The following is a 24,119-nucleotide window of genomic DNA, read 5'->3' as shown; positions in this document are numbered from 1 at the left end:
ACCTTTTCTTAAAAATAAGTGAACCTCTCAATTCATGGAAAATAACTGGCAATATTTATTACCAATGATAAAATTCAGGCTTTGAAAAGAAAGTAAGAATTTTGGAAAACTTGTATCCACCACGAGTTTTGCAACTTCCCACTACTTACAAAGACTTTCTGCTAGTATCTATGGTGATACTAACAAAAATAGTTTTTAGAAAGATATTAGTGAAATGTATCAACACTTGGAAGCCCTGCATAACTTAGCAAACCAGTATTTTTTTTTTTTTTTTTTTGAGACAGAGTTTTGCTCTTGTTGCCCAGGTTGTAGTGCAATGGCACGATCTCGGCTCACTGCAACCTCCACCTCCCAGGATCAAGCAACAGTCCTGCTTCAGCCTCCTGGGTAGCTGGGATTTCAGCCATGCACCACCACGCCTGGCTAATTTTTTTATTTTTAGTAGAGATGGGGTTTCTCCAAATTGGTCAGGCTGGTCTCGAACTCCAAACCTCAGGTGATCCGCCTGCATCGGCCTCCCAAAGGGCTGGGATTACAGATGTCAGCCACCATGCCCGGCCACAAACCAGTATTTTTTAAATGACCATACATGGATGTTACAAAATCATGCATGAGTAAAATATCCATTCAAAGTGCGAGACAAACTAATGTAACGGAGGATGAAAAGTTAAATACTATGGTTTCAGATTTCACACTGCATTAAAGAAACTACTACTTGGTGTAGTGTCAAAGAATATCCACAATTTTTAGGAAAAGCTATTAAAATATTCCCATTTCCAGCTGTATTATCTGTTTGTAAATGGGCTTTCTTCATACATGAAAACATCATAACAGTCTGAATGCCAAAACAAGAATCCAGCCATCTTATATGAAGCCAGGCATTAACTGAGATATGAAAGCATAAAACAATGCCATTCATCTCACTAAATTTTTGTTTTCAATAGTTAATTTTCCTTTAAAAATGTTATTTGTGTTAGCATGTACTGGGTTTATTATTTCTTAAAATGGATAAATATTTTGAAAGTTTCAATTTTAGTGCCTCATTTAGCAAATGCTGATAGACATAACCTATAGAAACAAAAGCTGTTTTAGGTCATAAATCCTTTTCTAAGATTATAAAGATATCTGAGGCCCAAAAGTTTGAAAACTACTGTTCTAGTTGGTAACAGTTGTCTTTTAAAACATCAGTCACAACTGTTCTGTAAAACAATTCCCCTTTTTACACTTGAGGAAACTTAGGCTCAGGAAAGTTAAGTGACCTAACCAATATTCTATATATCTGGTAAGCAGGAGCATTTAAACCAATTCAGGGTTCACTCCAAAGCTAGTGCTTGTGCCACTGCACTATGCCATTAATATACAAAGTCATTATACTAAATCTCCTTCTGATGAAACTAGGCCACTAGTGTGAACATCAAATAACATGCTGATGCCCATAGAAGATAGCAAAATATATGGCATTAGCATGAACTGTCAATTAATTGTCTACACTTCTGTAACATTTCTAGTAAGTTTTTCTGCATTCTCCTGTATTTTTAGTTGACATTTTCATCATGTTCATTCATCTCATTTTCCTCTCATTCTCCTGCTTCTACTTTACCATACACCAAATCTATGAAAGCTGCAAAGAAAACAAATCAAAGTTATTAAAGCAGTAATTTTATTTTTTAAACAATAAGTGTTCTTTATCTTAGATATTTTTTAGGTATTGCCCTATAGGGGGAAAAGAATCTATATTTGATTATGATCAAGCTCTGCAAGTTAAATCTTAGAAGCAATTTCCAAGAAAGAGTCATTTAATATACATGAGAATTTAATACCCTCTATGCCAATATTGCTCATATAGTAAATAATAAAAACTTAAGATAGTAGAATGAGAGGAACTATAAGTCTGGCATTGATTTAAGATTTAACACTTTTACTTCCACTAAATTGCAGTAAGCGCTCTGATTATGTATGTGCCTAAAAAAAAAAATTCCCCAGAAGTTAGCACAGTATCTAGCACACAAAAGACATTCAAATGAAGGTCTGCAGAATAAACAATTGCCTCAAAAACACACTGTTTTACTTTTTTTAAAGTCACCTCCCTCCTGCCCATCATGTTCCCAACTCAGTGGTGCAGGAAAAGTAAAGTATGAATTGAGAAAATCTTATCTTTCCCTCGCACTTATCTCAAGTCTATAGGTGCTATACTCATAGCACTTTTAAAAAGCAGTAAAATTTATCCCAGAGTCTCTCTAGAAGGAATATATTATTTTTCATGTTTAAGAAAATCACTGTGAGTAAGCCTGACACACTACCTGAGGCTCGAAAACTCTGCCAGCCTTTTCAACAGCTATTTTATGATTTTAAAAAGATGTGACAAGAAATAAGATGTCAAAAAGAACCTCAATAATTTGTCAATGTTTAAAACTTAATTTTTAAGTTGTAATTTGCTACCCAGTGTGATTTTTAACTTCATACTATTAGCCAATTCATAATTTATTCACCAATTCATAATTTCAAGTTTAATGTTCACAAAACAAGAAACAAGTTTATTTAGTTCTTAAGTAATTCTTTACTTTTATAAATTATTCACACAATGGGCAGCAGGAGGCAGCAGAGGTTTTATTAGCATGTTTGAAATTTTAATATCACTGTGGCAGGCATTCAACAAAGTGGTTTCACTTCAGAATTCCAACTAACTTAAAAATAGATATGTTATTTTTCTCTTCTGCTGACAAGACATCCATGTGTCTTTGTGAGGAATTTTGGCTCCAGGTTATTCACAAATCTAAGACAGTTCAATTTTAACACTTTGACACAGGAAAAAAACCCTCAGTATCAAGGCAAGAAACTTTAATAATGCCCATTTTGATTCTGTATACATAAAAAAACCCAAAGCAGAGTATTCAAGAAATCAAAATACATATTTCATTTGAAAAAAAATGACCTATGTTTAAAATAGACATATATGTATATAGCAATAAAACCAAACTGCTGGCATAGACAATGTAATCTTCACTCTTGTATAATGAGATTTCAGAATATAACGGTAATACTACATTTACACACCCTAAACATTCAACAGCAATAATCAAATCAATGACTGAATTTACAATAAAAATATATTTGAAATAAATTTGAATGTTTTAGAAAAATCAGAAAACTTTAACTAGATAAATATTTATGGCTAAATTTACCACATACTAAAAGGAGTAGAGAGATACTTTAATATGTAGTAATAATCTATACTATCTGAAACCTAAATTTGGGGATTTTACAAAATAAAAAAGCAGGAGTCAATAGTCAATACCTGCTTTTTGCACTGGGATTATAATTTAAAGGAAAAGCAAATATTGCTATTTTGCTACAAAGTAAATTTCAATCCCAGAAGTTTAGTTTCAAAAAAGTACATAGGTAGCCATTTCGTGGTCCTGCGTAGGCCACAGCAAGAGAAAGGATTATGTGTTACCAGTTTGTGAATTCTTAGAGAAAAAAATGTTTAATATGCATAGAAAAAAAAAATCGGCTGACAAAAGTACTTCTTTCTCTAAATACACTTTCTAATGTATTTATCTTAAATGAACAAACTCTGTAGTTTGCCAAAAACCTCTTAGAGAAATGTACAAATAGTTCTGACAAAATTTTTTATTGACTTAATTCTAGGATGTAACAACATTAAGGACAGTATATTTCACTTAAGAAGGTAAAGGTACAGACTATTTGTACAAGAAGAAATAAGGGACTTAACAGATTTTTTAAACCACTGATTAACTTCTTTCACTCTTATTTGTTATGTCCCAAATCATGACTTTCAGCATTAACTAATCCTGACTTCTAGGATCAACTGAGATTAAGCCAAGTATTGCAGACTCCGGAAGCAAATGGCAAAAGTTGAATTCTTTTGTGATCTGTTACACATCATCTGTAAATATCCTAACCTACTATGTACTTATCTCAGTAGATAACCGCACCTCATAGAAAAAAGAAAGTCCATTAGGTATAAACACTTCAACTGTTCTACCTAACACAAATACACATTAATCAATATCTGCTCTCATCTTTCTATCCTTCATCACAGAAAAGCTACCATCCTTTTCATTCAAATCCTGTATCAACCTTGTTTCCTTCTCACTCTACCTCAAGGGTCTTACTCCATCAATTACTGTTGTGTTCTATTCTTTATGCCTTTCTCTCCCTGTACATCATTAGTTCCTTATCTTCTGCAATATAAATACCAAGCATGTCCACTTGAAAACAAACAAAACGCAAACTAAGCACTTAGTTTCATTTTCTACTCCAGGTATGCTATTCACAGCAAAGGTTTGGAAAGACAGACAAAAATTCATTTCTTTACTTCTCTTGCTTCCTGTTATAAAAACATAAGGTCATTGAGATTTTCATGGTCAAAACACATTGCTCTAAGAATTTTGCAATAGGTGTCCTCAGTTAAATATGAAAAAGTATGTAATACACTTAAAGGGTTTTCTTTCTATTGTGGTAAAATATACACAACAAAATTTATCATTTGAACAATTTTTAAGTGTACAGTTCAGTGGTATTAAGTGCATCCACATTGCTGTGCAACCATTAGTCTACTGTAATCTTTTAACTTTTTACTTGGAAATAAATTTTCGAAATTCAGAAAAATTGAAAGATTTAAGATTTGCAGCATTATTCACAATACCCAAAGGGTAATAACAACCCACATGTCCACTTACAGATTAATACATAAACAAGATGTGATATATAATACAATGGAATGTTACTCAGTCTAAAAAGGAATGAGATTCTGATACATCTACAACATGGATGAACCTTGAAGTCATCATTATCAGAAGAAATCATTTTTGTAAGAAGAAATCATTTCTTCTGTCCTGAATGTAATTTAAGGCGTGTGAAATCCCTCCACTACAATTCCATTTTAAAAAGGGGGCTAAAACATTCCAAATGGCATTGTGGCAATTTAAACAATGTTCCCAAATGTAACAGATTTAGGCAGTGTAGGGATGGATTTTTGCAGCAGAATCCATCATGACATAGGCAGACAAGCCTATAGAATATCTCTATTAATGGGAAAAAAGCAGAAATAACAGCAGCATTATTATAGATTTTGGTCCTCTACCATTAAATATACTTGCATAGACTAATATTAAAAATTGACAAGATGTCAAGAAAATATGAAAATAAGAAATTTCTAAGGCTCTTTGAATTTTAAGTCTTTTAGCTATTGATATAAAATGATTCTACAGTTCAGTAATGTCCCCCATTTCTTGACAGCATCCAATCATTCCTCACTCCACAGCTTTAAGTGTGCCCCCATTTTATAAATAAGAAATAGGAATGACCAAGAAAATCATATATAGTCACAAAATTGTAACAAATTGTCCCTTGTGGGGGGAAAAAACCATGCACAGCAAGTTTTTAATTTGGGGGAAAAATTCCTATATCACTTTTCCACACATTCTCAGTCCCAGACGCGGGGAAGGGAATATATAATACCACAAGGTACAACACAAACAGATGTTCTCAAGTCAAAGACTGACTTAGAGAACCATGGTAGGCTTTGAAGTAGAAAGTTTATGAAATCAGAAATAACTTTAAAATAGTATAATTTATTTAATTAAATAAAGAATGGGTTACACGAAAACACAATACAATACCTATTAAAACAGAAAATAAGTGCCAGTGAGGATATGGAGAGACGAGTCCGTATGCACTGCTGGTGGGAATGTAAAATGGTGCAGCTCTATAAAAATAGTACAGCAGTTCTTGAAAACATTAAACATATACCACAGGACCCAGCAACTGCACTTTTGGGTATATATTCAAAAGACTTCAAAGTAGGAACTCAAACAGACATTTGCACACTAATATTCATTGCAGCATTATTCACAATACCCAAAGGGTAATAACAACCCACATGTCCACTTACAGATTAATGCATAAACAAGATGTGATATATAATACAATGGAATGTTACTCAGTCTAAAAAGGAATGAGATTCTGATACATCTACAACATGGATGAACCTTGAAGTCATCATGCTAAGTGAAATAACCCACACACACAAGAGGAGAAATATCATATGGTTCCACTTATGAGATACCTAAAATAGTCCAATCCACAGAGACAAAAAGTAGAATGGTGATTGCCAAAGGGCTGGAAGGAGGGGAGAATGAGGAGCTGTTTAATGGGTAGAGAACTTGAGTTTGAGAAGATAAAAAAGTTCTGGAGATGGACGGTAGTAATCGTTGCACAACAATGTGAATATACTTAATGCCACTGAACTGTACACTTAAAAATAATTAGAATGGTAAAGTTGGTTATACACGTTACCAAAAAAAAAGCATTTTTAAGTACATCACACACACACTTTCATATTAAATGAGGAAAACTCCTGCAAAGTTCTTGTAGCAATGTACTTCTGACCATCAAAATCTCTACGATCTTGTGTTTTTATAACTATCAGGAAGCAAGTATCATTTTGTAACAAGTACTGAACTTGCAGTTATTGTTCAATCTCACTGACTTTTGCTATGATTTCTGGCCAACCCTTTACTGTTTCCTGTAATACTTGGTTACAAAACTTATCAGATTTTATCAGGCGAGACATTCGAATATGGGAAAGGAAGGTTATTTCCTTAATATAAGTGTTTCCTTCTGATAGTATACCATTTGATTAAAACAAAATAATTTAACATTTAATCACATTCTTTGTCTGCAAACTGAAAAATAATCCCCACAAAAGCCTTAAGGATAATAAAGACTAAAAAACATTAAAATTTGCTGTTCATTGCTCTTTTATATTGTGAAAAATTATATCCCTTCTACTCCTCTGAATTATAAAATTTGAAAACATTGTCTTTGATCGCAACATAATAATTCCTTTGCAAATCATCTTCCTTGACTTCTCTCCCCCAAATTCTTCAGGTATATACTCCCAATAGCAACCCTGAATCCTGTAACATTCAAATTTCTAACTTTCTTTGCTTCTGGGCTACTATGTGTTGCTAACAAATCGCCTATAATCATCCCACACCATTGCATAGTTATTGTTGCCAAACGGAACTTTTCCAGAAGGCTGTTTATCAATCTTTCTATCAGTTTTTAACTACTGTGACAGTCATTAGAGTTGTACACACATACTTCCATTCAATTCCAAGCACCTGTAAAATTGCAGTTTTCTACCTTCTCTGAAATCAGGCCTGGTTAGAAGACTAGCTCTGGTCAATGATACAGAAGTGGAAGTGCATGTGTCACTTCAGGTTTGAAGTTTTAAGAGTTGGCAGGTGATTCTCCACAATATATCTTCCTTTATCTCCTTCTCACCCATATCCCCTTAGCCTGGGATCCTGAGTGACTCCTAAGAAGAGACTACACTGACCACCTCTGGACTTGTATTGTGAGCAAGAAACAAACTTGAGTTAACACCTTGAGATTTTGAAGATACTACCATTGCATAATCTAAAACCTACCTATCCTGATAAGAGTTTCCCCTTTTCTCATAGCTTTTCCCATCCTTTAAAAGCCTTCAAGTATGAATGCTCTCAACTTCCCTCATCATTACTCATAAACTTATCACTAACAGGACCATTCTTATCTTCTTTACTCTTACCTCAATGGACCCCAATGGACCATTCTCTTTTTATGCCTATTTCCCATAGGCATAAAAGGTAGGGGGTAAAGTCAGAAAGACCAACAGTCTACAGACAGTTTCTAAGCTATCAGAACATGACATTTTTATTTGCAAATATAGAAATATACCTTCTGTTATGTAAAAGTAAAGTGTTAACAAGCCACCATAGACAGATACTCCTGCCTATTTGAGTCTCAAATAACAGTTTTAAGGACAAGTATGAAAAGCAACGTGTTCAAGGGTCCCTAATGTGGACACTTAAAATGCAAACGGCTACTAAAAGAAAAATTGAAAGACTTCATCATCTAAATCAAAAAATAATAATGATGCTATCTTTAATATCAGAGACATATCCAAACAGCACATTAAAAAGGCTGCAAACTTCAAAAGCAATAGTTATCCAATCAAATAAAAAGTAAGATACAAAACCATTATTAACACTTTGTGAAGCCAATGTGGAAAGTATAGCATACTTTCTTTTGTATAACAATATACATACAAAAAAGAATGATTTCCTTCTTTCCACATGTACTTGATTAAAACATAATTTAAAACATAATATATTAATAAAATTTGTTTATTGATATTTCAGGGTTATTTAAAAATAATGTTCATAGTCATTTTTATAGTCATATAGGGTTTTCTCTTAGGTACATCATAATAGCAAACAATACATTACTACAATTTATTTTTTACAGCAACTATTATATTCAAATAAGCTTTTTACCTTCTAAGTGATTTTGGCTCTGAAGGGAGGTCCAGTCCCCACGTTCTTTATTTAGGTTGCTTGTCTTAATCTGGTCACTAGAAAATAAAATACACACTAAACACATCAGTTATTATGGATTGCCTTTGTTTATTCTAAAAAAGAAAAAAAAATTTGTTAAACATTTATTATATGCCATGTGTTGTTCTAGGGCTTAATGTACATTATTTAATACTAAAAGTAGTTATCTTTATTTTACAAGAGAAGATAAAGACTGTAAAAGTCAAATGAATTTGCCCAATAATTAAAATCTAAGTCTATCTGGTTATAAAGTCCTGGTCTTTCTACTACCCTAGGCTACTCCATTCCAAGAATTATAAAATTACCTTGTCAAGTCTTTTTTTTTTTTTTTTTGCCAGGACCTTTTGCTCTTTTGCCCAGGATGCAGTGCAGTGGTACAAACATGGTTCACTGCAGCCTCAACCTCCTGGGCTCAAAAGATCCTCCCACCTCAGCCTCCCAAGTAGCTGGGACCACAGGCATATGCCACCATACCTGGCTAATATTTTAAAACTTTTTCATAGAGATGAGATCTTTCCATGTTGTTCAGGCTGGTCTTGAACTCCTGGGTTCAAGCAATCCTCCTGCCTCAGCCTCCCAAACTGCTGTGATTACAAGTGTGAGTCACCACGCCTGGCCCTTTCCTTAAGTCTTTATTAAAACAGCATTTTCATAAAACATGAGCAGTTGATTTTTGCAAATCTACCTTTTAATAACAAATGTGGTCAAATATCAGCTAATATCAAACAAACACATGTTAGAAGGATTAAACAGTAATATAATAAATGTATTTAGAATTAATTGAACACAAAGATATTTGATTGAATTTTTTTATATTTGCTAAAGGGAAAATATCTTCCATGAGAATGAGTTGTGACAGTAAAAACTAGCTTCAGTTCTGAGTTACAAATGTTAGAGATGAGATTATAAACATTACATAAATTGAAGAATTAAACAACAGGCCAGGCACAATGGCTCAGGCCTTTGATCCCAGCACTCTGGGAGGCCAAGGCAGGTGGATCACTTGAGATTGGGAGTTCGAGAGCAGCCTGGCAAAACCCCGTCTCTAAAAATACAAAAATTAGCCAGCCATGGTGGTGTGTGCCTGTAGTCCCAGCTACTTGGGAAGCTAAGGCAGGAGAATCGCTTGAACCCAGGAGGCAGAGGTTGCAGTCACCCATGATTGCACCACTGCACTCCAGCCTGGGCGACAGAGCGAGACTCCTTCCCCTCAAGCCAAAAAAAGAAGAATTAAACAACCAATTTAATGACTGAGATGATACCAATTGAAGTCTGTGCTTTAAAACCAGTCAATTGTTGACAGTGACACAACAATGATAATAAACTTCAGTACTTTCCAAATTTTCTAAAAATAAAAAGCTGCTATTTTTGGAATCAGGAAATAACTATTAAAAATGGAAATCTAAAATATCAAATAAACTGCAATATCCTAAGTTTCTTTACAGAAACATACTTGTGTTTAGAAGCAGCAAACTTTTTAAAGCTCTTTAAAACAGCTCATGCTGTTTCCATCCTATTTAATTGACCCCAAACTTCGACAATTACTTCATGCAATTAACAAGAAAGAACAGTGATGGAAAAATGATTCACTCAACTTTTACATTACCTGAAGCATACTGTTTCTTTAACAGCACTGATATCCATTACTGTACCATTTCCATCGATAACAGGTGAGTCCAAATTAGTAGATCCATTACTGATGTGATCACTGCTTTCATATCCAGACTCAGTCCTTTGCATCTGCCAATTATCACCATGCACTTTACCCTCTACAAGGCCTTTATTTTTGTCTGCTCCTTTTCCATTAGATTCAAGGGAACTTCTGCTTCCTATTTCCTGCTTCATTTCATCTTCATATATGGTCATTAAACCTTTTTGCTTTGGATTCTCTTTTGGCCAATTACTAAAACTTTGATCCTTGCTACATTTGGGCTTGTTACTGATATTTGGTTTATGTCTTGGACTATGCTGTCTTTTTTCACTTTCACTAAAAATACTATCAACATTTAATGTTTCTCTCATAGGTTTCCAACCTCGGTTCCGGCTTTTACTGCTGCTATTACAGCTGTTTCCTCTATCCCTAGAATCTTGGCTGCTGTCTGTATCATATCCAGTGCCATTGTCGCTCTTAACTTTGCCAGTTATTTTCTCCCCTGGAGCAAGAATCTGGGATTTACTTGAACTTATTATTTGTGCAGAAGCTCGACTCTGTGGTACAACTCGGTCATGTTTATATGATCCTTTTCCTTGACTATGATATAGATGTGGATTCCCATGTTGTCTAAAACCATTTGGGGCAGGAGGTGATCCAGATTGGAAATGTGAAAGGTCTTCATCAATCAAATCTTAAAAAAAAAAAATTAAAGATACACATGAATTACTCCTCAGAGTCACCTTGTAGTCACAAGGCAAATACCTGTTAGAAATAAAATATTAAAGAGTTTTAGGTAAATAGTAATTGCAAGTACGTATCACATACTGCTTTGAGATTAAAAAGTGTTTTTCCAGGTCTTATGTATGCTTAATGAGGGGTATTTATAAAAGAAACTTAAAAAAATGATCTCTAAAGTAGATCAAAATTGAGGCAGTTTTTTAAAAAAATAAGCACTCTATCTCACTCATAACAAAAATCCTAAAAATACTTTCCACTTCTTATATTGGTAAAGATTTAAAAGTTTGTTAAACCAATTGCTGCTGAGAGTGTGAACAAACAGACATCCAATCATTATTGGTGGGAGTGCAGACTAGTTCAGTCTTTTAGGAGGGCAACTGAGCCACATCTGTCAAAATTAAAAGTAAACATATCCTGACCCAGCAATTCCTCTGAAGGAATTTTATACTATGGCTATATGCAAAAATGTACAAAGTTATGTGTGAAAAAAGATGTTGCTGAAGAAAAAATCTTAAATCAGCCTGTAAAGTCTATCACGATCAGTTAAATTATGCTCTGTCCATAAAGAAAAAAGCATAAAACCATAAAGAGACATGCTTATAATGTGGAAATGGAAATACTAAGTAAAGAGAGGGAAAGTCAGGGATTGCCAGAAAAAAAGTCCCTTCACTTAGTTTTATAAACTTCCTTATTACTTGAATATGCCATGAGTGAATTATATCTATAAGTAAGTTAAAACATAGAAACCCATATACAAGTATCCCAGGTTAGAATTAAATTTAAGAATCAGGATATTTTGCATATTTAGATTTAGTATAGGTATATTAAATTACTCATTAATAAATATACACATATATAAAATATAATAGGTCTGGGCACCCCTGTAATCCCAGCACTTTGCGAGGCTGAGGCAAGAGGATCGTTTGAGGCCAGCAGTTCAAGACCAGTCTGAGCAACACAGCAAGACCCCATCTCTATAAATAACTTTTTAAAATTTAGCCAGATGTGGTGGCATGTGCCTGTAGTCCTAGCTACTCAGGAGGCTAAGATGTGAGGATAGCTTGAACCCAGGAGTTCAAGGCTGTAGAGAGCTATGATTGTGTCACTGCACTCTAGGCTGCACAACAGTGAACTCTTACCTCTTAAAAATAAAGTTATTAAAAATAACTTTAATATAATTTATTTGCTATGTATAAACTATATACAGAAATTATATATTAATTTATATATACATATACAGAAATATATAATTTTTATATTTCTATATTATATAAATATGTTTAACTTATATATTTTATATATTTTTAATATATATTTAACATATACAGAAATTAAAGTTATAAAATTCAGTTTTAAAATAAGATTTTAGCAGCTCCTTTTAAAATCAATAGTACAAGATCTTAACTTACCTCTATGTCGTCCTAAATCTTTTCTTTGTCCCTTCTCTAAATCTTTCCTTTGTGAAGAAAGTAAGTTTTTCTGTTCAATAGCTTTCAGAGCACATTCTCTGGAAATGTCTTTTATCTTTTCTCTTTGATCAATGTGACTTAACTTAGCTGTAAAAGAAATCTTTCTTACTATGATACAGATCATTTTTCAAATTGCTCAATAAAAATAAAACTTGATTTATATAAAAATGTTAAGATATAATTTTAAAAAGCATAGATATGTAGATATATAGTATATAATGGTATTTTTATGATTAAAAACTAAATGTGATTTTTCTTGACACTGGAGATGCATGTTGTCTTTTAGAACTTCTTGTATAGCCTCTAAAACAAGTATAAAAAAAGAGATCTGCCATTAAAATAATAAGAGCTAAAGGTAACTGAATGGTCACTATTTGCCAGATGTGTTACTCATTTACTTCTTCAAGGTACAATTACTATCTCTATTTTGGGTAAGGAAACTGAGGCAGAGAGAAATTAGAAATTTGCCCAAGTTCACAAAGTTTATAAGTCGAGAACCGGGAATATGAACCCAAGTTGTCTGGTTCCAGTGCTTCTATTCTTACACACACATATACTATTTCTGGGCTTAAAACTAGGTGTCGTTTGAAAAACATAAAATGCCTTGATCTACGAGTATAGGTAATCTGTGAAAGGAAAATTTTTAATATTTAATATTTAATAATTTTTTAAAAGCCTTTATTTTAGTTTTTTGTGGATAACTGTTAATTTTCAATGTTACTACCCTTGATTAAATGAGTTACTTTTATGATTACACATTATTTCATTAATATATTTAAAGGTTGATTACGAAATCATCCTGAACATCCACACAAGAGTTATATGTATTTCTAAACTGTAACTGTACACAGTATCGTGAGGTCTCATTTTGAACACAAGTTACAGAACTCAACTTGTGAAAGTTAGTTATGGGATAACAATAACAAGGCAGAGTTGAATAAAAATGAGGTTAAGAACAAACTACGGCAATAGTTAACTTTGAACTACTGTTGCATTCACTACCAGTAAATTTAATTTTGGCATTTATGCCAAATTATTAACTCACGTTTTTCTGCTTCAAGCTGATTATTAACTCCTTGAAGGAAATGCCACATTGTTGCTTTATTTGGTAACTGTCCAGATTGCCTCAGGCCTACCACAGTCTGAGTGCATGGAGAAACTCAAACAACTCATGGAATCAAACTGGTCAGGTAAAACTACAGCTCTCAGAGAAATGCGTAAATCAAAAGACGAATTTTGTTACCTACTTGTTATTATCTCTTCATAGGCAAGGAAAGCTAGATAAGCATCCTGCGGGTAAGTGAAAAAAGGAAGACACTCACTTGGAACTATGTAAAAATGACAATTTAAACACGTACCTGGTCCTCTCCCTACAGCTGTGTGACTGTGGCTCCGATTAGATGATGAAATATTATCAGTTTGAAATTTCTGATTTTCTCTCTGCTTTGCCTGATCACCAAATCCATTTTCTTTTAAATTATCTGACTTATGAATTACAGGCTTTTCACATCCTTAAAAAGAGAAACAAAAATGGATCATTCCTTTCCTTACCATGAAAAGAGATGTTTGAATCACTTTTTTCAGATTATTTTTAACTGTAAAAAAAAGTTACTTAAAACTTAAGAGGACTGACATCATTTAAGAATTTTGAAATGCTTTATACTGCATTCAAAAACGACCTAACTGTTTTGGACTTTTCCAGTTTACTACATCACTTAAAACATACTTCTAGAAAGAGCTACTAGTGAAGCCTCTTCTGTGATTGTGTGACCATAATAGTGGGTAACTCCTGAAGGTGCTTCTGAGGCCACTGATGAGAAAAGGATCATTCCAAAATACTAACAAAAATTACTAAAATTGCCTCAACTCTACTCAAAGTCAAATTTGAAATTATCCTCAATATCTGTTGTGGGAAGTCAGGGACCCCGAACAGAGGGACCAGCTGAAGCCATGGCAGAAGAACATAAATTATGAAGATTTCATGGACATTTATTAGTTCCGCAAATTAATACTTTTATAATTTCTTACACCTGTCTTTACTGCAAACTCTGAACATAAATTGTGAAGATTTCAAGGACACTTATCACTTCCCCAATCAATATCCTTGTGATTTCCTATGCCTGTCTTTAATCTCTTAATCCTGGTCATCTTTGGAAGCTGAGGAGGATGTATGTCACCTCAGGACCATGTGATGATTGTGTTAACTGCACAAATTGTTTGTAGAGCATGTGTGCTTGAACAATATGAAATCTGAGCACCTTCAAAAAAGGAACAGAATAACAGCAATGTTCAGGGAACAAGGGAGATGGCCTTGGATTCTGACTGCCGGTAAGCCGGACGGAACAGAGCTATACTTCTCTTCTTTCAAAAGCAAATAGGAGAACTATTGCTGAATTCTTTTTCTCAGCAAGGAACATCCCTGAGAAAGAGAATGCGCCCTGAGAGTAGGTCTATGAACGGCCCCCTTGGAGGCATCCCTCTTTTATGGTCAAAGTCGAAGGGATGAAATAAGCCCCGGTCTCCTGTAGTGCTCCAAGGCTTATTAGGAGGAGGAAATTCCCGCCTAATAAATTTTGGTGAGACAGGTTGTCTGCTCTCAAACCCTGTGTCCTGATAAGATGTTATCAATGACAATGCATGCGGAAACTTCATTAGCAATTTTAATTTCGCCCTATCCTGTGGTCCTGTGATCTCGCCCTGCCTGCACTTGCTTTGTGATATTCTATTACTTTGTGACGCATGTGATCTCTGTGACCCACACCCTACTCGTACACTCCCTCCCCTTTTGAAAACCGCTAATAAAAACTTTCTGGTTTTATGACTCAGGGAACATCACAGAACCTGCCGACATGTGATGTCTCCCCCCGACATCCAGCTTTAAAATTTCTCTCTCTTGTATTCTTTCCCTTTATTTCTCAAACCAGCCGACACACTTAGGGAATAGAAAAGAACCCATGTTAAATATCGGGGATGGGGTTCCCCCCGATATTCATTTTATATTCAGAGTATTAGTATTCCTAGTTCACTGTGATAATAGAAAAACATGGAGAATTTTTAAAAGAAAGAATTACCCATATTTTCTGCAACAGATTTGTAATGTGACCAGCTGACAACCTGCCTGAGTGCATCGTCAGTAGAAACTGCTGTCCCATCTGGGTTTGCGTAAAACAAAAGCAGTGGCTGAAAGTGGCATCGAATGCATTTGGAGACAACATCTTTCCATCTAGTTCCAATCTTTTAAAAAAACACAATGAATAAAGACAAAACAAAACCTTGTAATCAATGTGTTACATGAAAAGACAGAGACTCTGAGTTATTTTATATTTTTAAAAAATTTAGATATGCAGCTGCTAGTAGTTCAAGTATATATCATATTATATAATTAACTATATTTAGTAACTAGTCTAAATAAAAATCTTTTAAACATTATCATTTACAAATTTGATGCGCAAATAAATTTTAAAAAGCTTTCCAAATATGTGATTGACTGACATTTGACAAAGACTTCAAGGCAATTCAATGGAGAAATTTAAGAGTCAGCTCAACAAATGGTGCTACAACTGGAAATAAAGAACTTTTACCATGAGAAAAATAACTTTAACCTGACTTCATATAAAACAAACAAACAAAAAAAATTAACTAAGAATAGCTCACACAAAAACTAAAACTTAACCAGAAGAAAACAAAAGAGAAAATCTTTGCAAACTTGGGGAAGGGCAGATTTCTTAGCATACCAAACCACAGAAGAAAAATATTTTAAAAATGGACTTAATCTAAATTAATTAATAACTTTTGCTCTTAGAAAGACACCATTAAGAAATTGAAAAAAAATAAGCAACATCAGGCTAATAAAGGACTACTGTGCAGAATAAAGAATCCCTACAATGCATTAATAAGAAGATAATCCAGTGCGAAATACTGGCAAAAAATCTGGACATTTCACCAAAAGAAAGATGTAAGAATGGTCAACAAGCACAAGAAAAGATGCTCAAAATATTACCAACCGCAAGGGAAATGCAAATGAAAACCACAGTGAGATAATATTATACATACACTAGAAGGGCTAACATTAAGAAGAATACCAACACGAAGTGCTGCTGAGAATGTGGAACACAGGAACTCTCATACATTGCTCTCATAGAATGCAAACTGGTATAACCACTTTGGAAATCAATTTGATAATTTCTTGTAAAGTTAAACAGACACTTACCACACAACCCAGAAATCCCACTTCTAGGTATTATCTAAGAGCAATGGAAAAAAATATGTTCACAAACAGATTATTCATACTTCAATAGGTAAATGGATAAATTGTTGTACAGCCATAAAACACAATAAAAATAAAGTGTGAATCCAAACAACATGAATGAATCTTAAAGACATTATGCTAAAGGAAGGGAGGCAGACACATAGTACATACTATAAGAGACCATTTATATAAAATTGTAGAATGAGTAAAACTAATCTATAATGAGACCAGCAATTTCCTCGTCCTGGGGTGGTGTGGGGAGTATGACAACAAAGAAGTCTGATAGACTTTTCCTAGGGTGATGAACATGTTCTGTGTACTGATTATGGTGGTTACATGGGTGAATACATTTATCAAAACTCCAACTGTACACTTAAAATAGGTGTATTTTAATGTTTGTGCACTATAACTCTATAAAATTGATTTAAAAGCAAAACAAAACCAAACAAAAACACCACAAAGCATTCTAGAATATTTTTGCAGGGAAGGGAACTTTTAAGAACAATTCTGATGAGCTGTTCTGAACTACACATATTCAGCTATTTATCCTCCTCACTGGGGATTCCAAGAGACTTGAGGAGTCCATTTTTTTGTTTGTAATGTTTGTTTTTTGAGAAAAGGTCTCACAGTCACCCAGGCTGGAGTTCAGTAGCACCGTCTCAGCTCACTGCAACCTCCTCCTCCCAGGTTCAGGGGATTCTCATGACTTTGCCTCCTGGGATTACAGGCATGTGCCACCACGCCTGGCTAATTTTGGTATTTTTAGTAGAGACGGGGTTTCACCACATTGGCCAGACTTTGAAGAGTCAATGTGAAAATAAAATAAAAACCTTCACAGGGTAATTAATATACCCAGTTCTTCCTCCAAATTTTGAATAATTTAAACTATGTAAAAGCAAAGTAGAAACTGCAAAATGTTTTTACACATTGACTCAAGATGAAACTTAATAAACTCCTACATCAAAGTACTAAGTAATTCAAGCAAAGTGATGATTTTAAATATAAATACCAAAATTTTGACAGCTTTATTGAGGTGTACTATATGAAGTAAAATTATCTAGTTATAGTGTACAAGTCAGTGAGTTTTGACAATACAATCGTGTAATCCTCACCCCAAAATCTTACCTGGTACCCCACTTTGCAGTCCCTGGAAATGAGTGATCTACTCTCTAAACCTTTGTTTTTCCTTCTAGAATTTCATATAAATGGGATCATCGCATGTAGTCATTTATATCTCACTTCTTTCACTTAGCATAATGCTTCTGAGATTTGTTCACATTATTGCATGTATCAGTTCAATAGTTCAGTCCTTCTTGCTGAGTATTATATTCCACTGTACAGCTATACCACAATTTGTTCATCCATTCACCTATTGTTGACATTTGAGTCATTTCTAGTTTGAGCGTTATGAAGAAAACTATCCTGAACATTCACGTACACGTTTTATGTGGAGTTACGTTTTCACAAGAGTGGATTTGCTGGGTTATATAGTAAATATATGTTTAAAGAAACTGACAGTTTTGAAAATGAATGTTCAATTTTGTGGTTCCATCAGCCTCGTGTGAGAGCTCTAGCTGTTCTTATCCTCACCAACTATTTGTATTGTCAGTCTTTTTAATTTTGGCCATTACAACAGGTGAGTACTAGAATCTCATTATGAATTAAATTTATATTTCCATTGTGGTTAATGATATACTGAGTATCATTTCAAGGCCATTCATATATCTTCACTGGTGAACTGTCAACATTTTTTGCTGATTTTTAAATTGGGTTTTAAGAGTTATTTCAATATTCTGGATATAGTCTTTATTAGATACATGCTTCACAAATATTTTCTCTCAGTATATGGTTTGTCATTTTATTCTCCTAATAGTATCTTACTGAAGAACAACAATTTTAACTTTCAATGAAGTCTAATTTACCAACTATTTTTATGGTTCATGCTTATTAAACGTTATCTAAAAAATCCCTACACATAAATAGTAGTTTTACTATCCTTCCCTGATATTCCCATCTCAGTCATTTCTGGTCTGTTTTTATTAATTTTTCTTCAGGTTCTTTGAATATTTGGTAATATTTTATTGAATGCTATTTTGAAGTGGCATATTGAATTTCACTGAACTTCATAGTCTTGGGTATTGAATTTTGTTGTGTTATTTTAAAAGTGGGATTAGCTTTGAACTTTCAAGGCTTGTTTTAAGCTTTTTTTTTTTTTTCTTTTTTTCTTTTTGAGACAGAGTCTCACTCTGTCACCAGGCTGAAGTGCAGTCGCACAATCTCGGCTCACTGCAACCTCTGCCTCCTACCTTTTGTTTTCCAGTGATGCTTCCCATCTCTCCCAACTAACCCCAAACTTGTGTGGGTTCATCCCTCACATGCACAAATCACAATTTAGCCACAAATTCCAGGGAACCCTTCTGTCAATTTCCAGAACTTTCTCCCTGTGCAGTTTTCTTTCTTGTATTCTGTCCTGCAAATTTTAGCCATCTAGGCCTCCCTGAACTCCAGTTTCAGTCTGCAGAACTCAGTGCCACTGCTGGGCTTTGTTTGGGCTCCCACTGCCTGCACTGCAACCCAGAAACTACCTTTAGGCAGTAAGCAGTGGGTAATTATAGAGCTGACCTCATTTGTTTCCCTTTTCTCTGTTCAACTGCATATTGTTCAATATTTAGAGTTGTTTCACCTATGTCCTAGTTTTAAACAGTGAAATGCCTATTTCTATAGCAGTTAATCCTTCATGGGTAGAATTAGAAGTCCACTAAATACCAAATATTTGAATTTGTATTGTGTTAATCACAGTGCTGATAAATGGCCTTTTGTTGTATATTAAAATGAAACTAAATAGAATTCTACATCATTTGCTTATAACAACCAAATAACTTGCATTTTTAAATGAGTTTACTACTTAATAAAGATTGCCAAAGCCAGTAAGCTTTGGCAAGACCAACAGTTTTCAACTGTGCTATGTCTGAATTTCCTGAGAACTTAAAATTTCAGATACCTGCCTCTACACTACTGAATCAAAACTTTAGGAGTCCAGGAATATATGTTTTTTAAAAAGCTCCTCATGTGATTCCAATACTCCTTATTAAGAACTATTATTCACTACTTTTCTAGACAATATTATTACTATTTGAGTAAATAAATTACAGTTGGCCCTTGAACAACACAGGTTTGAACTGTGCAGGTTCACTTATATGTGAATTTTCTTCTGCCTCTACCACCCGAGGCAGCAAGACCAATCTTCCTTTTCTTCCTCTTCAGTCTACTCAATGTGAAGACAGCAAGGATGAAGACGTTTATGATGATCCACTTCCACTTAGTGAGTAGTAAATATATTTCCTTTTGCTTATAATTTTCTAAGTAAGATTTTTTCTAGCTTACTTTACTGTGAGAGTACAGTATATAATATGTATAACATACAGAATATGTGTTAATTGACTGTTTATGTTTTTGATAAGGCTGTCTGTCAATAGTAAGCTGCTGGCAGTTAAGTTTTGAGGAAGTCAAAAGTTGTACGTGGGTTTTCAACTGCACAGGGGCTTGGCACTCCTATGTTGTTCAAGGGTCAACTGTAATTACCAAAAGATATAACTCATATATCTATTTCTATATTTCACACACAAAATTTGAAAAAAAAATGTCATAATAAAAATAAAGGCAAGCACATTTTCATTGCTAGTTATACAAAACTACTGTGACTCATCTACAAAAAAAAATATAGCAAGTATGCATCAGGCAAAAAGGATCATCACTGACACACAGATCACTGATAGTTACATATTTGTATACTAATATTCATTAGTCTATTATTATTCTGGAAATGGACTGCTTTAAAAGTTGGCTTCAAAATAAGCCAATTTTAAGAATAACAAAAGAAAGTTTGAACTTAATGATGCTATCATTGTTATGTTCATTTATTACTATTTACATAATAATTATATCATCCTTTTGAATATTAATATCAATATATCATTAACAAAAAGTAAAAATCACAGTCATTATTTCAATTAAAGAAAGTGTCACTTACCTCTTTCACGTTTGCATCATCAAAAAATACCCATTTGGAACTTTTGGTGTGAAATGCAAAGGCACAATAATGTCGGCTGGTGTAGCAGATCATACCAACAAGGTTAAGTTCACTATTTTTGGCATTTTCATCAGTAACTCTATAAAAAAGCTGTTTAAAAAAATCAGTAATTTACACTTAACACTGTATATTTTGTAAAATGAGGAATAATTAGATGAATCATGTATTTGACACATAATGAAATATTTCTCACGCATACTGCCCCAATCCAATATTATGATATTATTACTTGAAGGCACCACTGACATCACATTGTTAACAGAATTACCACTTTTAATTCATTCATAGAAACTTTAAGTCCAAAAAAACGAATTCACTACAAATTAGTTTAGTAATAATAGAGTATCTCTAATGACACATGATTGACACTTTTCATAAAGAAACTCAAAATATGAGATAAATTCCACATTTCTGGTAATTCTTGACTGAATCACGTATTTGAATGTTCATTAAACACATTATCTAAAAGGTAATTATCTCTAAAACTTTAATTGTAACATCAACCGATTCAAAATATACTAAGAAAGTAACAAGCATATCAAGAGATCATGGCCAGGTATGCTGGCTCATGCCTGTACTCCCAGCCCTTTGGGAAGCCAAGGCAGGTGGACCAACTTGAGGCCAAGAGTTCGAGAACAGCCTGGCAAACATGGTGAAACCCCATCTCTACTAAAAATACAAAAAATTAGCTGGGTATGGTGGCACATGCCTGTAATCCTAGCTACTAGGGAGGCTGAAGCATGAAAATTGCTTGAGCCTGGGAGGCAGAGATTGTAGTGAGCCAAGACTGCGCCACTGCACTGCAGCCTGGGCGACAGAGCAAGACTCTGCTGGGGGAAAAAAAAAGAGAGATTAGTACTTTAGATGAATTTTAAATCTTAAACCTTTCTAAGTTAACAATATTTATATTTACAATCATGGCCATAGATAAAAAATCATCAATCATCATTATTTTAGAGTGAAAGCAGCAAAAGTCATGAGAGAGTTTAGTTTGTAATTAAAAGCCATTACTAGTCTATGTAGTAAAGGCATTCCAGTTAGCCTGGTTTGATTAAACTTGACTTTATCAGATAAAACATCGAAATAGTATTATTTTGTTCAGAAAAAAAATTTAGTTCTGAAATCAAAATAAGTGTATCATAATATATATCAAGATGTTTTAGAAGAATTTGAAAATAAAAGGGAAAGGAATGAAAATAGATAAGATACCCCAGGAAGATAAAGATGTGTTGCTAGATTCCGAACAATATCTTCGGTCAAGTCAGAATGCTCAGAGTCCCAGACTAAACCAATTGTAACAATCTCTGGGCAATTCATTAAAACACGGCGAATTTTTATTTTTTGGCCACAGTTACTCTACAGAAAAACACAAAAGAAAAGTTCTAAAATTATGAAAACAGATAAACCATAGGCAAAACCTTACACAGTTTGTATTATATAATGACATTTTTAACATATATTTGCAATTTATTCAGTATACTAAAAAATGACTTCTAACAAGTGATTTGTCTTAATTATTGATTAAACAAGAAGTCTATTTTAAATAAAAGTATTCTTTGATATTTTTGTAAATCTGTTAAAGAATTCAACCTAAAAAAAAAGCAGAAATAAAATCATTGAAGTCAGTAACAAATACATTAGATGAGAAAAGAGTATCATTCAAGTTTACTGAAAAGAAACTTTCTCTTTAATCAAATGATGAATTTCAGGACTTTGAAAAAATTTAATCAACATATGCTACCTTTAAACCTTCACAAACTTAGGAGTTTTTAAAGAAATTATGCTAAGATAAATGGTACACATGGTATAATCTAAAATGATATTTTTTAAAAATTCTTAAAGCTAATTCTATATATAGAATCAGTATTTACATGATAATATCTGAATGCCTATTTTCAAATTTACAGAACAAGAAGCATACTAACATTCTCCAAACTATACTTACAGGACATTTCCTATAGTCATCTGTTGTGTTTGCTGCTTGTAGCAGTTCTGCAAACATTTCAGGTTTAAAGCGTTCATGCCTTTCCAACATTCTTTCAACTTCATTGCTACAAAAAAAGAAGCAATCCCAAATTGGGCCTATGAACTTAAAATTTTAATAAATTGCACATGAAAAATATTGTCAGTTTAGATGTGCATCACTTTTTCTGTCTAAAACATGACCATAGCTGAAAAATGAACCATAAAGTACATTTCCATAAAATGAAAAATTATTAAATTTGCCAAGTATATGATGAAAAAATTAGCTCAAATAAAGAGAACAAAATAACACAAAATTTTATGTTTGGAACTAGACGAATGAGGCTAAGATCCTCTGTCTACAGGTAGTTCTAAGGCAAATGTTTCATTTGTATTATTAATTAATGAGTAGAAACTTAAGTTTAAACCCTACCCTAACAGGAACAATAAACTATAGGAAAGGCTCCCTCTCTGGCCCAAAGTTCCTAAAAGCAAAGTTATCAATTTCGGCTAGAAGGTCCTTTGCTGATTAAATGCAGAAGTCTCAACCAAAGTTATTAAAGCCAGATTTAACGCCTTTTGTTTTTATTATGAATATTACTCCTGTTGTTGTTTTTGTGTGTGTGTGTGTGTGTGTGTGTGTGTGTGTGTGTGTGATGGAGTCTTGCTCTATCACCCAGGCTAGAGTGCAATGGCACAATCTTGGCTCACTTCAAACTACACCTCCCAGGTTCAAGCAATTCTTGTGCCTCAGCCACTCAAGGAGCTGGGATTACAGGCACGTGCCACCACAACTGGCTAATTTTTGTATTTCTAGTAGAGACGGGGTTTCACCATGTTCCCCAGGCTGGTCTTGAACTCCTGACCTCAGGTGATCCACCTGCCTCAGACTCCCAAAGTGTTGGGATTACAGGAGTGAGTTACAGGGCCAGCCAGGATACTAATCATTTTATTAGAGCCCAGGCAGGCCCTTTAATGCACTACAGGTTAACTGTGATACTTTTTATTCAACCTCCTTAAAAGACATATTTTTATGTATCAGGGTATTAAGTAACTAATATGGTTTGGCTGTGTCCCCACCCAAATCTCATCTTGAATTGTAGCTCCCAAAATTCCTTCATGTTGTGGGAGGGACCCAGCTGGAAACAACTGAATCATGGGGGCAGTTTCCCCCATACTGTTCTGGTGGTGGTGAATAAGTCTCACAAGATCTGATGGTTTCATAAGGGGAAACCCCTTTCGCTTGGCTCTCATTCTTTTCTCTTGCCTGCCACCATGTAAGACGTGACTTTGCTCCTCCTTGCCTTCTGCCATGATTGTGAGGCCTACTCAGCCACATGGAACTATGAGTCAATTAAACCTCTTTGCTTTATAAATTACCCAGTCTTGAGTATGTCTTTATTAGCAGCATGAGAACAGGCTAATACTATCTAAATATTTCCGAAAAGGAATGTCATGTAAGCTGAAACACTAACTAGTTTCCATTCTAGATGTTCTGGTTGTACTTAACAATAATATAACTATTCTAGAGCTGGATATATTTTACAGT

The 24,119-nt window shown here is 34.0% G+C and overlaps 1 protein-coding gene across 6 annotated transcripts in view; it reads right to left on the bottom strand.

The window, feature by feature from the left end:
• The window catches only part of USP53 (ubiquitin specific peptidase 53), a 78,020-nt gene that overhangs the window by 6,340 nt on the left and 47,561 nt on the right, over window positions 1-24,119 (bottom strand). For all 6 annotated transcript variants that reach the window (XM_037991348.2, XM_037991343.2, XM_037991336.2 and 3 more), the window contains 8 exons: window positions 22,554-22,659; window positions 21,818-21,964; window positions 20,549-20,698; window positions 15,341-15,503; window positions 13,628-13,780; window positions 12,210-12,356; window positions 10,015-10,753; window positions 8,349-8,425 (listed from right to left, as the gene is read on the bottom strand). In XM_037991348.2, coding sequence (XP_037847276.2) covers window positions 8,349-8,425; window positions 10,015-10,753; window positions 12,210-12,356; window positions 13,628-13,780; window positions 15,341-15,503; window positions 20,549-20,698; window positions 21,818-21,964; window positions 22,554-22,659 — 1,682 coding nt within the window. The remainder of the gene's footprint in view (window positions 1-8,348; window positions 8,426-10,014; window positions 10,754-12,209; window positions 12,357-13,627; window positions 13,781-15,340; window positions 15,504-20,548; window positions 20,699-21,817; window positions 21,965-22,553; window positions 22,660-24,119) is intronic.

Source organism: Chlorocebus sabaeus, chromosome 7, assembly GCF_047675955.1.
Source record: "Chlorocebus sabaeus isolate Y175 chromosome 7, mChlSab1.0.hap1, whole genome shotgun sequence".
NCBI lineage: Eukaryota > Metazoa > Chordata > Mammalia > Primates > Cercopithecidae > Chlorocebus > Chlorocebus sabaeus.
Note: the sequence above shows the minus strand (reverse complement) of the source record. Positions and strands in the feature narration are given on the sequence as shown.